The sequence below is a fragment of the Mobula birostris genome, chromosome 16 (genome assembly GCF_030028105.1).
Source record: "Mobula birostris isolate sMobBir1 chromosome 16, sMobBir1.hap1, whole genome shotgun sequence".
Lineage (NCBI taxonomy): Eukaryota > Metazoa > Chordata > Chondrichthyes > Myliobatiformes > Myliobatidae > Mobula > Mobula birostris.
Window position 1 is genome coordinate 17,676,064 of NC_092385.1, and position 14,508 is coordinate 17,690,571.

Here is a 14,508-nt window from a genome sequence, read left to right on the forward strand (position 1 = left end):
TACCCTGCTTGTTATTTCTTTAAAGAATTCCAACAGGTTTGTCAGGCAAGATTTTCCCTTAAGGAAACCATGCTGACTAAGGCCTATTTTATCAAGTGCCTCCAAGTACCCTGAGACTTCCTTAAAATTCAACTCCAACTGGGGTCAAATTAACTGGCCTATAGTTTCCTTTCTTTGCCTCTCTTCCTTCTTGAAGAGTGGAGTGACATTTGCAATTTTCCAGTCTTCTGGAACCATTCCAGAATCTAGTGATTCTTGAAATTTCATTACTAATGCCTCCATGATCTCTTCAGCCATCTCTTGCAGAACTCTGGGGGTGTGCACCAGCTGGTTTAGGTGACTTATCTACCTTCAGACCTTTCAGTTTCCCAAGACTGTTCTCTATAGTTATGGAAACTTCACACACTTCGTGCTCCTGACACCTGGAACTTCCACCATCCTGCTAGTGTGAAGACTGATGCAAAATACTTATCAGTTCGTCCACGATTTCGTTGTCCCCCATTCTTACCTCTCCAGCATAATTTCCCAGCTGTCTGATATCCATTCTCACTTCTCTTATACACTTTTAAGTACTTGAAGCAATTTTTGAATCCTCTTTAATAACATTGGCTAGCTTACTTTCGTGTTCCATCTTTACCTTTTTAATGATTTTTTTTAGTTGGCTTCTGTTGGTTTTTAAAAGCTTCCCAATCTTCTAACTTCCCACGAATTTTTGCTCTATTATATGCCCTCTTGTTAGCTTTTATGTTGACTTTGAATTCGTTTGTTAGCCACAGTTGTGTCCTCTTTCCTTTAGAATACTACTTCCCCTTTGGGATGTATACTTCCTGTGCCTTCTGAATTGCTTCCAGACATTCCAGCCATTGCTGCTCTGCTGTCATCCCTGCCAGTGTTCTTTTCCAACCAATTCTAGCCAACTCCTCTCTCATGCCTTTGTAATTCCCTTAACTCCACTGTAATGCTGATACGTCTGACTTCAGTTTCTCCTTTTCAAGTTTTGAACATAACAATAATTCAGAGGCTTCAAAAGTTCACTTTCGCTCTTGGTAAAAATGCAGTTTTGATCGCAACAACACTCAAAGTTGCTGGTGAACGCAGCAGGCCAGGCAGCATCTCTAGGAAGAGGTACAGTTGACGTTTCGGGCTGAGACCCTTTGTCAGGACTAACTGAGGGAAGAGCTAGTAAGAGATTTGAAAGTGGGAGGGGGAGGGGTGATCCAAAATGATAGGAGAAGACAGGAGGGGGAGGGATGGAGCCCACACACATTCTTTCTCTCTCTCTCCTTTTTCTCCCTCTGTCCCTCTGACTATACCCCTTGCCCATCCTCTGGGTTTTCCACCTTGTCTTTCTCCCTGGGCCTCCTGTCCCATGATCCTCTCATATCCCCTTTGCCAATCACCTGTCCAGCTCTTGGCTCCATCCCTCCCCCTCCTGTCTTCTCCTATCATTTTGAATCTCCCCCTCCCCCTCCCACTTTCAAATCTCTTACTAGCTCTTCCTTCAGTTAGTCCTGACGAAGAGTCTTGGCCCGAAACGTCAACTGTACCTCTTCCTAGAGATGCTGCCTGGCCTGCTGCGTTCACCAGCAACTTTGATGTGTGTTGCTTGAATTTCCAGCATCTGCAGAATTCCTCATGTTTACATTTTGATCGCAGACTTGTTTGAAGGCTAGATGAACTCGTGTGGATAATTAAAATCAAGGCTGGACTAAACAATTCCTTTATAATAATTACAGAACAAAGAACTATTCATTCTAAAGTTACCATTACTAAGGAGAAGGTGCCTGGGGAACTGAAAGGTCTGAAGGTAGATAAGTCACCTGCACCAGATGGACTTTACCCTAGGGATCTGAAAGAGGTGGCTGAAGAGATTGTGGAGTCATTAGTAATGATCTTTCAAGAATCACTAGATTCTGGAATGGTTTCAGAGGACTGGAAAACTGCAAATGCCACTCCACTCTTTAAGAAGGGAGGGAGGCAAAAGAAAGAAAAATATAGGCCAGTTAGCATGACTTCAGTGGTTGGGAAAACGTTAAAGTCCATTATAAAGGATGAGGTTTTGGGGTACTTGAAGGTGCATGATAAAGTCAGCCAAAGTCAGCATGGTTTCCTTAAGAGGAAGTCTTGCCTGACAAATGTGTTGGAATTCTTTGAGAAACTAACAAACAAGGAGAACCCAGTGGAGGTTATTTACTTGGACTTTCAAAAGGCCTTTGACAAGGTGCCACCAATGAGGTTGCTTAACAAAATAAGAGCCCATGGTATTACACGAAAGGTGCTACCATGGATAGAAGTTTAGGTGATTGGCAGGCAGCAAAGTGTGGAATTAAGGAGACCTCTTCTGGTTGGCTACTGGTGACTAGCGTCGGTCTGCAGGGGTCAGTATTGGGACTGCTCCTTTTCACATTATACATTAACGACTTGGATTACGGAATTGATGGCTTTGTGGCCAAGTTTTCAGATGATACAAAGATAGGTGGAAGAGCAAGTGGTGTTGAGGAAGCAGGGAGTCTGCAGAAGGACTTGGATGGATTGGGAGAGTGGGCAAAGAAGTGGCAGATGGAATATAGTGTAGGAAAGTGTATGGTCATGCACCTTGGTAAAAGGAATAAAGGTGTAGACTATTTTCTAAATAGGTGCAAAGGGACTTGGGAGTCTTTGTGCAGAATTCCCTAAAGGTTAACTTACACGTTGAGTGGGTGGTGAGGAAGGCAAATGCAGTATTAGTTTCGAGAAGACTAGAATATAAGAGCAACGATGTGATGGTGAGGCTTTATGAGGCATTGGTCAGACTTCACTTGGAGTATCATGAGCAATCTTGGGCCCCTACCTGAGGAAAGATATGTTGGCATTGGGGATGATCCAAAAGGTTCACGATTCTGGGAATGGAAGGGTTAATACGAGAAGCACTTGCTAGTTCTAGGCCTGTAACTCACTGGAGTTTAGAAGAATGGGGAAGGGAGTCTCACTGAAACCTATCAAATATTGAAAGGCCTAGATAGTGTGGAAGTGGAGAGCATGCTTGCTCCAGTGGGCCAGACAGCACAGCTTCAGACTAGAAGGATGTCCATTTAGATGAGAGGTGAGAAGGAATTTCTTTAGGTGGTGAATCTGTGTAATTCACTGCCATATATGGCTGTGGAGGCCAAGTCATTGAGTATATTTAAAGCAGAATTCAAAAGGATCTTGGTTAGTCAGGGTGTTAAGGGCTACGGGAAGAAGGCAGGAGAATGAGGTCGAGAGGCATAATAAATCCACCATGATGGAATGGTGGAGCAGACTCGATGGGCCGAATGGTCTAACTTTTTGTTCCTAGAGCTATCAAATGCTTCTCATATATTAACCCTTTCTTTCCCAGAATCGTGAACCAAATGACCCTGAAGGAATGATGACCAATGTCATCGTTAAGCTATATGAAGCTATAACAGGGCTGATTACCAAGTGTAAACATATTTTTATCATAGATTCTCTAACTGCAGTCCCTCTAACTTAAATGGCCAGATTTAAAACCATTCAGTCCTTATTTTACATGCACATTATTTTTGGAAAGGTATTTAAATTTAAAAAGCACATTTCCTTTGTAAGTTGACATTGTGTTTTAGACATTAGGCTAACAATCCCAGCTCTGTCTCTGTGAGATATACAAGGGATTCTCAGGTGGAAATGATTGAAACTCACTGCTTTACCCATTAGTTACATGAAACAAGACAATGGCCTCACTTTTCAAACACCAGTCAACAATTTAAAGTCTGTGAGAAAGAGCAAGGCAGTTCAATTGTTTATAATTTTCTATAAAATATTCTAAAACATACATTTTTAATTGTGATAATGCAGTGAAATGAAGTCTAAAAATATCACTGGTAATACTACACATGGAGAACATACATTTCCAATAAGTGGCCTGAGACTAGGAAGTTATTATGTTGAAAAACATCATCTGTAGAAGCACATCTCGTTGGTGAGACATTTATAAACTGTTCCATTACTCACAGTATAGCATGACAAAATTCTTCCAATTGTTACAACTTAGGACCATTCTTTCACAAAAAATTAAGAGAGATGATTCTTAAACATTTGGTAATTATCTAATTCAGTAGTTCACTTCTTACCTTCCAGGTTCCGTGAGACAAAAAGCTGCAACGTGCTCTCCTGTTGCGAGATTGGGCAGGTACTTGGCTTTTTGCTCATCATTACCAACAATCAAGATGCCCTAAAACTCAAACAGATTAGCAAAGATCAGTTTCTGCTACACACACTGACAACTCATTTTCAACTTTATTTACTGAAGAGACGACATCCAAATATTTTGAACTGTAATCTGATATTACACCATCATCCACCATTTGACCAATTGGAATCATCTTTACAACCACAAATATACCGCAGTCACTGAATCTAATTTCAAACAGCAACATAAAAGAAAAAGTTTGCTTCTACACCTTATTTCCCTCCAGTCCATTCTCTGAAGTTAGTCATCCTATTCAAAAAAAATTTAAAAAAAGGAAAAAAAACAATTCTGATTAAATACATCTATTTAACAAGTCTCAATTTATTTTGTATATTACTTTAATGTTAGGTATATTAGAACGAGCTTCCAGAAGAAGTGGTTGAGGCAGGTTCGATATTGTTGTTTAAAGTTAAGTTGGATAGATATATGGACAGGAAAGGAATGGAGAGTTATGGGCTGAGTGCAGGTCCGTGGGACTAGGTGAGAGTAAGAGTTCGGCACGGACTAGAAGGGCCGAGATGGCCTGTTTCCATGCTGTAATTGTTATGTGGTTATTAGAGAAAGCAACACACACAAAATGCTGGAGGAACTCAGCAGGCCAGGCAGCGTCTATGATAGAGAGTACAGTCGACATTTTGGACTGAGACCCTTCAGCATGAGTGGAGAAAAAAAAGATGAGCAGGGTTAAAAGGTGGGGTGAGAGGAGGGAGAAATACAAGGTGAAAGGTGAAACCTGGAGGAGGGTGGAGGGGTGAAGTAAAGATCTGGGAAGATTGGTGAAAGAGATACAGGGCTGGAGAAGAGGGAATCTAATAGGAGAGGACAGAAGGCCATGGAAGAAAAGGGGGAAGGAGTATCTCTTTCACCAATTAACTTCCCAGCTCTTTACTTCACCCCTCCCAGTTTCACCTATCACCTTGTGTTTCTCTCTCCCCTCCCCCAACCTTTCAACTCCACTCCTCATCTTTTCCCCAGTCCTGCTGAAAGGTCTTGGCCCGAAACATCAAGTGTACACTTTCCCATAGATGCTGCCTGGCCTGCTGAGTTTCTCCAGCATTGTGTGTGTGTTGCTTTGGATTTCCAGCACCTGCAGATTTTCTCTTGTTTATATTAGAGAAAGGTTTAACTCCAGAAAGCAGCTTATCCAGACAAAGAATTTTCCATCTTTTCCTCTATATTTTTCCTTCTCCTATAGTCTGGATTTATTGCACATAATTGTGTTTGCTTCTGTTGTTTCATTATTTTCCAAATACTCTTGGCATCTATCGGGTCCTGATAAAGGATTTCATCCCAAAACAACAGCTCTTTATACCTTTCCGTAGATGCTGCCTGACTTACTGAGTTCCTCTAACATCATTTTTGCTAGCATGAGTTATTTAGCTTTGAGCTAACTTCCTTTTTTCACTTCCTTCAAGGCCTCCCTTCTCACAACATCTGAAGTTGTGACCTTCATTTGCCATCTAATTCTAGCCATATAATGGAAATTTGCTATAGCTTGGCACAAATTTCCCCCTACCTAGGTAATAGTGAAAACATCCAAGTTTGAAAAAAATTATCATTGTGCTTTTTTCAGTCACAAATAGAAACAATTAATTTGAGAAATTTTTCTGGGCATCAGTGTGAACAATCAGCAAATTCTGCAGTCAAACCAATTTCAGAAGGAACAAAGTTCTTGACTTCACCTGTATAAATGACTAAAACAAACTGTGAGAAAGCAAGACCTGAGAGGAGCAGAATTAGTTCAGAAAAAAATTGGGAGAGTACACGATTCTTGAATCACAGCAAGCAGAACACTTCGCTACACTGCAAAACTACCGGCAAATAGAATTCCAGCCAAAGTCCTACCCAACTATGTAAGTGATACCATAGGGGTCACATGATCAGAAAGGTGTCAGGATCTAGAAAGGCAAGGGTGGGAAGAGAGAAATGGGCCAAATCTTGTTAATGCTTGTTCAGTAACACTAACTAGGGTTTCAAATGCTGGCTGATAGGAGGCATAGAATGGAGGTAGGAAATGGAGCTGAATTAACAAGTTTAGGAGCTTTTCCTTAAAAGGCCATACTGATGAATTGTTTTCTTACTCTGGAACACTGAAACATTGAACTCAATTTTCCCATTCAAATCAATGCTTAACATTTAATTAGCTGAAGGAATGGCAAATATTTGTATTACCTTCAGTCCAATTGCTTGATGAGCTGCCAGAGTAACGGCAATGGACCCATCCAAGGAAGTAATTTCCCCGAGTCGCGCATACATCGTATTTGATAGGCCAAGGCCGCCTGCAGAGAACGGGCACCAAAAAATTGCCAGTCATGTTTTTGTCAAAACTCAAATAAATCTGGTAGTTAATTAATGGACATCGTCCCAATTATGAATGTATAGCTAGTTGAATGTAAATTATTTGACCTGCAAGTTTATATATCAGCATTAGCTTTGTTCCTCAGTACTTAACAAACTTACCGTACTCTTCAGGAATCTGTTGTCCAAAAAGGCCCAGCTCTTTGAGCCCTTTCATGGTTTCAGATGGAATTTTTGCATCCAAATCAATATTCTTTGAATCAACTGTTGAAGAAGAAGAGGCCAATTTATATATTCACTTGAATATGTGTTAAAATATATATAACATGCCTATGCCATTACTAATCAACCTTTTATCAAAAAAAAATTAAAAATACATAGAGTTTCCACTGTTTTATCTACCCCCACCCATGAGCTGACTCCATCTTTGCTCCAATACAGCGAAGCACTGTGTTTGGTCCACAGGATGGTTTTGTATAGCCCCCTTGAGTGAACTGCAGGTTTCTACCGTCTGACACTGAAGTATATCCTGACTGGCAATTCCCTGTGTAATGCAGAGACCTTCTAATGCAGGGCTCCCCAGTCTGGAGTCCACGGACCCCTTACTTAATGGTCTAGGTCCATGGCATAAAGAAGGTTGAGAACCCCTGTTCTAATGCGAGACTGAATTCCACACACAAGGGCAATTTAAACTACATCTCAAATTAAAAGTGCACTTGGGACATTTGTGAATATCTCTAACATTAATAAAGAGTGAAAAATATTCAGAATTTCTCAAAAAATTAATCTTAATTTTAAAGTTGCAAACAGAGCATACAAGTTAAACCAATTAATTCAAAAATGCAAATTATATTAACATTCCTCTCCACTGACTAGTGCCTGAATCTTAGTCATGCAGCATAGAAAAAGGCAGTTTGGTCTACCAACTCCGTCCTGACCATCAATTCAAATCTATACTTATCCGTTTACCAGCACTTGACTTGTAACCTACAACACCTTAATGTACAAATACTTCCCAAAAATTGTTCATTGAAGCTGTCATTATTAGAACACACTGACACTTCTTTGAAGTGGTAGCATTAACTGTACAAGTAAATTCCACCCACATGTTGGTGCGCAGCCAAGTGGTTAAGGCGTTCGTCTAGTGATTTGAAGGTCGCTAGTTCGAGCTTTGGCTGAGGTAGCATGTAGGTCCTTGAGCAAGGCACTTAACCACACATTGCTCTGTGACAACACCAGTGCCAAGCTGTATGGGTCCTAATGCCCTTCCCTTGGACAACATCGGTGGTGTGGAGAGGGGAGACTTGCAGCACGGGCAACTGCTGGTCTTCCATACAACCTTGCCCAGGCCTGCGCCCTGGAAACCTTCCAAGGCGCAAATCCATGGTCTCATGAGACTAACGGGTGCCTAATTAATATTTGGTTTTCCAAGTTAAATTACCCATGATTTCTTGATCACTAATAATATATTAACTTGTATAAAATTATCCAGTTTATCACTGTTGGCCTTCTTAAATAAAAGTTCCACATTTGCTCTCTTCCAGTCACTTGACACTTCACCTGTGGCCAACAAAAGTTTAAATATCCTCATCAAGGCCATAGCAATCCCCTATCGCAAGTGGGGACACATCTCGTCAGGCTCTGGGTATTTATTCGCCTTTATATCCATTAAAACATATTTTTAATCTTAACATGCTTTAGAAATTCACCATATCAAATGAAATCTCCAAATACAGTATCTTTCTCTTCAGTGAAAATAGATGAAAAGTGTTAACATAAGACCTTGTCCACATCTTCTGGATCCACACACAGATTGGTCCTTCAGTGCCTCATAGGCCTGGCTCTTTACCGAATTATTCTGTTGCTCTTCACATACAGTACTGATAAAATCTCTCAATATATAGAAGAACAGGTTGGACTTGAATTCTTTTTACTGGTGCTGGTTCAGCAGTCAAGACCCCCAAGCAAAGCTGCAGGGAAGTTAGTGCTTCTCTGCTCTATACGATTAAGACCACTCTTAAAGTTTGGAAATTCCTGCAGTCTGCCCTGCCACAGAAAAGTTGGGCACCTCTCCAAATAAAATGTTACACAAGAGAAAGCTCCAGCCTACAAGCTGAAACACTCACATCAAGAAGTTTTCAATAATCGTACTTTATCTTTTGTGAAGAGAGAACGAATATCCACATGGACACAAACAGGAATAGCGCTTGAAATGTTTTGAATGCAATTTGATTTTTAATCTATTAAACTGTCATACACCAACATATGCAGTAATAGTTGGTGGATATTAAAAATGTCTTTAGTAATTGGAAATCTGGTTAACCATAGGTGGCGATTAAATATTAATTAAAAAGCAAGATGATCAGCAAATGATTGGATCAGCAAATTTGCTGACGATACAAAGATTGGAGGTGTAATGGACAGTGAGGAAGGTTTTCAAAGCTTGCAGAGGGATTTGGACCAGCTGGAAAAATGGGCTGAAAAATGGCAGATGTAGTTTAATACAGAAAAGTGTGAGGTATTGCACTTTGGAAGGGCAAACCAAGGTAGAATATACAGGGTAAATGGTAAGGCACTGAGGAGTGCAGTAGAACAGAGGGATCTGGGAATACAGATAAAAAATTCCCTAAAAGTGGCATCACAGGTAGATAGGGTCGTAAAGAGAGCTTTTGGTACATTGGCCTTTATTAATCAAAGTATTGAGTATAAAAGCTGGAATGTTATGATGAGGTTGTATAAGGCATTGGTGAGGCCGAAGCTGGAGTATTGTGTTCAGTTTTGGTCACCAAATTACAGGAAGGATATAAATAAGGTTGAAAGAGTGCAGAGAAGGTTTACAAGGATGTTGCTGGAACTTGAGAAACTCAGTTACAGAGAATGGTTGAACAGGTTTATTCCCTGGAACGTAGAAGAATGAGGGAAGATTTGATAGAGGTATATGAAATTATGATGGGTATAGATAGAGTGAATGCAAGCAGGTTTTTTCCACTGAGGCAAGGGGAGAAAAAGACCAGAGGACATGGGTTAAGGGTGAGGGGGGGAAAGTTTAAAGGGAACATTAGGGGGGGCTTCTTCACACAGAGAGTGGTGGGAGTGTGGAATGAGCTGCCAGACGAGGTGGTAAATGCGGGCTCTTTTTTAACATTAAAGAATAAATTGGACAGATACATGGATGAGAGGTGTATGGAGGGATGTGGTCCGTATGCAGGTCACTGGGACTAGGCAGAAAATGGTTCGGCACAGCCAAGAAGGGCCAAAAGGCCTGTTCCTGTGCTGTAGTTTTTCTATGGTTTCTATGATTTGAGTAAATAACATGAATAAAAACCAAGATATTCAAAATTGCTGCCACCACTTCCAGCTTATTGTTCTCACATGGAAAATGTCCCATATAATCAACTCCATATAAATAATATTTCTTTGATAGGATAGTTAGATGAGTTTGTCCAGCATTTTGGAAGTATAAAGTTAGTTTTCACAAAGCTCAGATCAATACCTTTCTAATGAGATTCTTTCTGGAAAAGAAGCTCTATCTACCAATGTAGGTTTCCATCATTTCTTGAAATATACCTAGTTTAAATCACCATTTCCATTCCAACTATAGCCTCTTTATAATGCTCAAAATGCTCAAAACCTCAGTCATATTTGCTTCACTACTTTGAGGTGACTGATTCAAGCAATCTACAATGCAAGAATACTTCCGTGTTCATGAATTCTGGTTAAATTGCACCACTGATATGTTTCCTCAATTCAAGCAGCACTGCCTCGTTTTTTTTCACACTTATGTTAAGGTAATTTGGTCTTGTTGTCAATGGAGGCAATTTCAACATTACTCTCTCGTGGCACGATTTACACATCTTTGATCTAGGAACATCACAAGGGTGGTCAAAGTGATATTGCTCTTCTAAATGGCATGCAAGATCCATCTACTCCAAATCCCAAATCGTACACGGCTGACATAGGAATCTTAATTAAGGTAAAGATAATTGAATCAAAGCCTTGACAAATTCCTCTCAAGAATCATAATATCAAACAGTGCTGACCGAGACCTTCTGGTCCACCATTCATGTTCTGACTACATTTGTTTACATAACACATTCAGGCAATACCTTCCAGATATGATTTGCAAAGTAAATCACTTTTCCTTCAAATCAATCATGTCTCTTTTGGCAGGTGACAGAATGTTGTGGCCTAACCCTATCCACTCCCACCATCTCACTATTAAATGCCACTTTGCCTATGTGACTACCCTTCACTATCAGCACATACACAGTATTCTGCCCCTAAAAAGGGTGTACCCTAACCATCAAAGGCTTTCTGGACTCCAGTAGTAATTCTCAATGAACACTGATGGGTAAAGTAAAAGGGCTAATGCAAATGACAGCTTAGAAAAGAGCAACTATTATAATCTAGCTCCGCCCATTAGTAAGAAAAAACTGCTGGCAAATCACTTGAATGTTTTTGGCCTCACCACTCTTCCAAATATAATAGGAGGGGGAGAAGCATCTCAGCCAGCTACAGACAAATCATGTTTAATTCAAGAATTTAAGTTGGCCATATATGTGATTCCACCAATGAAGACTGTAGATGTTTTTGGAGGAAGTGAAAATGAAATACTACATACAGCAGTTTTACCTTTTCTTCTAAATTGTTCTTTCAGGCAGAGACAAGAGACAATGCATGACAGGGGGCGGGGGCAGGGGACAGGGGATAGGGGACAGGGGGGCAGGGGGCAGGTATCTCGAGTGAAAGGTGCGGTTTTACTTGTCAGTAATACTCGTTGAGATTGTCAGCTGACCAGAAATTGTGGACTTTGTCCACAATTGCCAACTGGAAAGGGCAGTTCCAGATAAGCAAACACTTAGCTGCTATGTTTGAAGAGGGGTATGGTAGAAAGTTTGCTAAAATCTGTATTTTCACACAATGTAAACAATTTATTTTCATACAAAGCAGACTCTTCAGACACAACACTTCAAAGAAGGGTACCCCAGCTGCAATGATTTATTTTATTTTAAACCACCTTTGAACAGTGAGTCGAAAACTACATCCATATTTAACTCTGTTTAGTGGACATTGTCTCTAAATTCATTACTGCTCTTGGAAGGAGGCAGCATTTATTTTGAGGTTTTAATCGGGTCTTATTACATTTACTTTTCAGTGAGGCTGTTCTTAATTTCTCATCTCTTGGTGAATAATTTCCTGACTTTGTCAAAACGTCTGTATAACACTAACTCACATTTTTGAATGCTCTGCTTAGCCTTTGATTGATATATCTGCCCTGCAGGCTTGAATGAAACAGGGACCTACACCACTTTCATTGATATACGCCCACAAGATGTAACCCCCCCCCCACCCAGGCAAAATCTAAGCTCCAGGTTGATGCTGCATCCATTGACTTAAGCACACCAGCACCTATGGTCATATTTACCCACTGGAAGGAGAATTTAAGCTTCTTAAATACAATTTTTTTTCTCTACAAGATGAACTTGACAGTGTGGAAATTTACTTGTAGTAACAAAATGGCATTTTATCTGTAACAAAATGGAACCTGTACGGTACCAGAGTGCTTTGCTAATAGTGTTCGTGCAAGATTATGCTGGTGGATCGAATCCTCGACAAACTGCAGACCAGTGGATTCAATTACTGGAAGAATACCAAGTACAGTGATTAAGCTGACATACAGGGTGTCCTTCAACTGAAGCTCTACTTGAGTATAAAGCAGTAGCTATGCTGCCTGTTTTATTGAAGCTATCACTGCCTCTTGTGCATGCTAGCCTTCTCTTGCAGCAAGTAAAATAAATGCGCCTAACATTGATTCACTCTACGTTAATTGTTAAGACGTAATAAAAATTGCTTGACACTTTATCAATAGTACAAATTATAAAAATATAACCATTAAAAAAAAAACAATGATCCCACATTAGACAAAAAGAAAACGCACCATCCTCATTGAAAAACTTTTCCACAGGCACAACAAGTTGACCGATCTCCTCCAACTCTTCTTTGCTGATCTCCGGATAAGGAAAAACTTCGTGCTAGAAAATATATAAATGTATTGAATTTCAATATTTGTTAAACATGAGGTTACTTACAATCCAAAATTCTCTTTGAATAAAATCTCTTTTTTTTTTGGCATGTGCCTGCGTGTGTGCGAGTCTGTGCGTGTGCGCCTGCGTGCATGCATCCGTGATGATGTTTTTTACATGGCTTACAAGGTGCGGAGCAAGAGAGAGAGACTGTGTGGCGTACCACTCCTCACATAGACATTTTCACAGTATTTTTCCCCTTATTTTACGAAGTCGAGTTGCGATCTCGACACTCAACCCAGCACGGATGGAAAGCGTACTCGGGAGCGGACCCGACTGGTTTCGAACCTGGGAACCTCCACTCCCGGGTCCGGCGCCAATGTCATTGCTCCACCAGCCGGCCCTTTGAATAAAATCTTAAACTGATTATCCTCCTCACTGCCAACTGTCTTGTTTGGAATTAGGAAGCTCTAGAACAGGGGCACCCAACCTTTTTTATATCATGGACCCCTACCATTAACCGAAGGGTCTATGGACCTCAGGTTGGGAACCCCTGCTCGAGAATGTTGAGCAGAAGTAGTGAACCTAGGTGTCTAAGTTGACATTAGCTCCTGTGAAATCCCGTATCATTGTCAGTTAGGGGGCAAAAAAACCGTTCCCTGATTACTATGCAGCATTCGTCCTCCTCTATGATAAATAGCACTTGGAAGCAGTACTGGAAGTAGCAAGAACTTTAAGCAGAAAGACTGTACATTTGGAGAAGCTCTTCAATACCCATCAAGAACAGCCAGCTGGATCGCTGGACTGAGACCCAGGACAGCAGCCAGCTCTGCCACATCTGACCATGAGCAGCGGGGGTGCAAAGTGTACTTATTTGTCAACTACAGCAACAAATGTGGGTGATCCACCCTGGCTTCCGTCTATAGCCCCCATTATCAATGAAACCAATCTTCAATCAATTCATCCCACATACAGAAGACGTCCTAGCAGCTTCTGAATCAGATACTGTTCCAGTACAGTTACATCAGCATGTACTTGACAATGTGAAAAAAAACACCTAATCATCTTCTATATACAAAAATGGTTAATTGCCCCAGATTCTGTCTACTCTCAAAGAGTAAATCGATGGAAGTGTTATGAAAGTAATCACTACTCACTGATAACAAGCTCAGAAATGCCCAGTTAGGCTTCACCTAGACCACTCAGCACAGCCTTGGAGCAAACAGACACCAAAGAGTCAAATTCCAGAGACGAGGAGAGAATGGTTGCCTCGATGCCAAGGCAGTATTTGACTCGGTGGGGTTAAGGAGTTTGTCGGGGGTTGCTGGGTGGTGTGGCGGATCATTAAAAAAATCAAGGAACCTTGGTAAAATTCAATAGGTAGTGTGGGATAAACAATCAATCCGTTGGAGGCAACCCTCATACAAAGATGGTCGTCAAAGTCAAACTTATTAACTAAGTACTTGTATGTTATCATCTACTACTTCGAAATTCATTTTCTTGCAGCCATTTACAGAAAAATAAAGAAACACAGGAGAACTTATGAAAAGCAACACACACAGACTGACAAACAACCAAAGTGCAAATGAAGGCAAACATGAGTTGTAGAATCCTTGAAAGTGAATCTGTAGGTTGTGGAATCAGTTCAAGATTCAATTTTATGTGTCACAGTGCAATGTGTCGCTTGCGTTAACCACCCACACCCCCAAGGGTGTGCTGGGGACAGCCGCAAGTGTTGCTGCACCTTCTGGGGCCAATGTAACATGCCCACGTTGCTTGGCAGATCAACACAGAACACTAACAAACAACTAAAATCAACAGCAAAACGAGCCTCCACACCCCTCCCAACCACACAGTCCTTTAACCTTAAAGCAGTCCATAATCTTCAGCCCCCAGTGGACCGAGATTTGGAAGCGAACACACAGACATTGGACTTTTGATTACCCTGGCGGACTTGCA

At 40.9% G+C, this 14,508-nt stretch overlaps 1 protein-coding gene across 1 annotated transcript in view; it reads right to left on the bottom strand.

Annotated features, from left to right (window-relative positions):
* Window positions 1–14,508, bottom strand: part of acad9 (acyl-CoA dehydrogenase family, member 9) — a 68,145-nt gene that overhangs the window by 50,374 nt on the left and 3,263 nt on the right. Inside the window, exons 2-5 of the mRNA XM_072280358.1 lie at window positions 12,465–12,558; window positions 6,689–6,790; window positions 6,401–6,507; window positions 4,110–4,210 (exon numbers count right to left, since the gene is read on the bottom strand). Of these exons, the coding sequence (XP_072136459.1) occupies window positions 4,110–4,210; window positions 6,401–6,507; window positions 6,689–6,790; window positions 12,465–12,558 (404 nt within the window). The remainder of the gene's footprint in view (window positions 1–4,109; window positions 4,211–6,400; window positions 6,508–6,688; window positions 6,791–12,464; window positions 12,559–14,508) is intronic.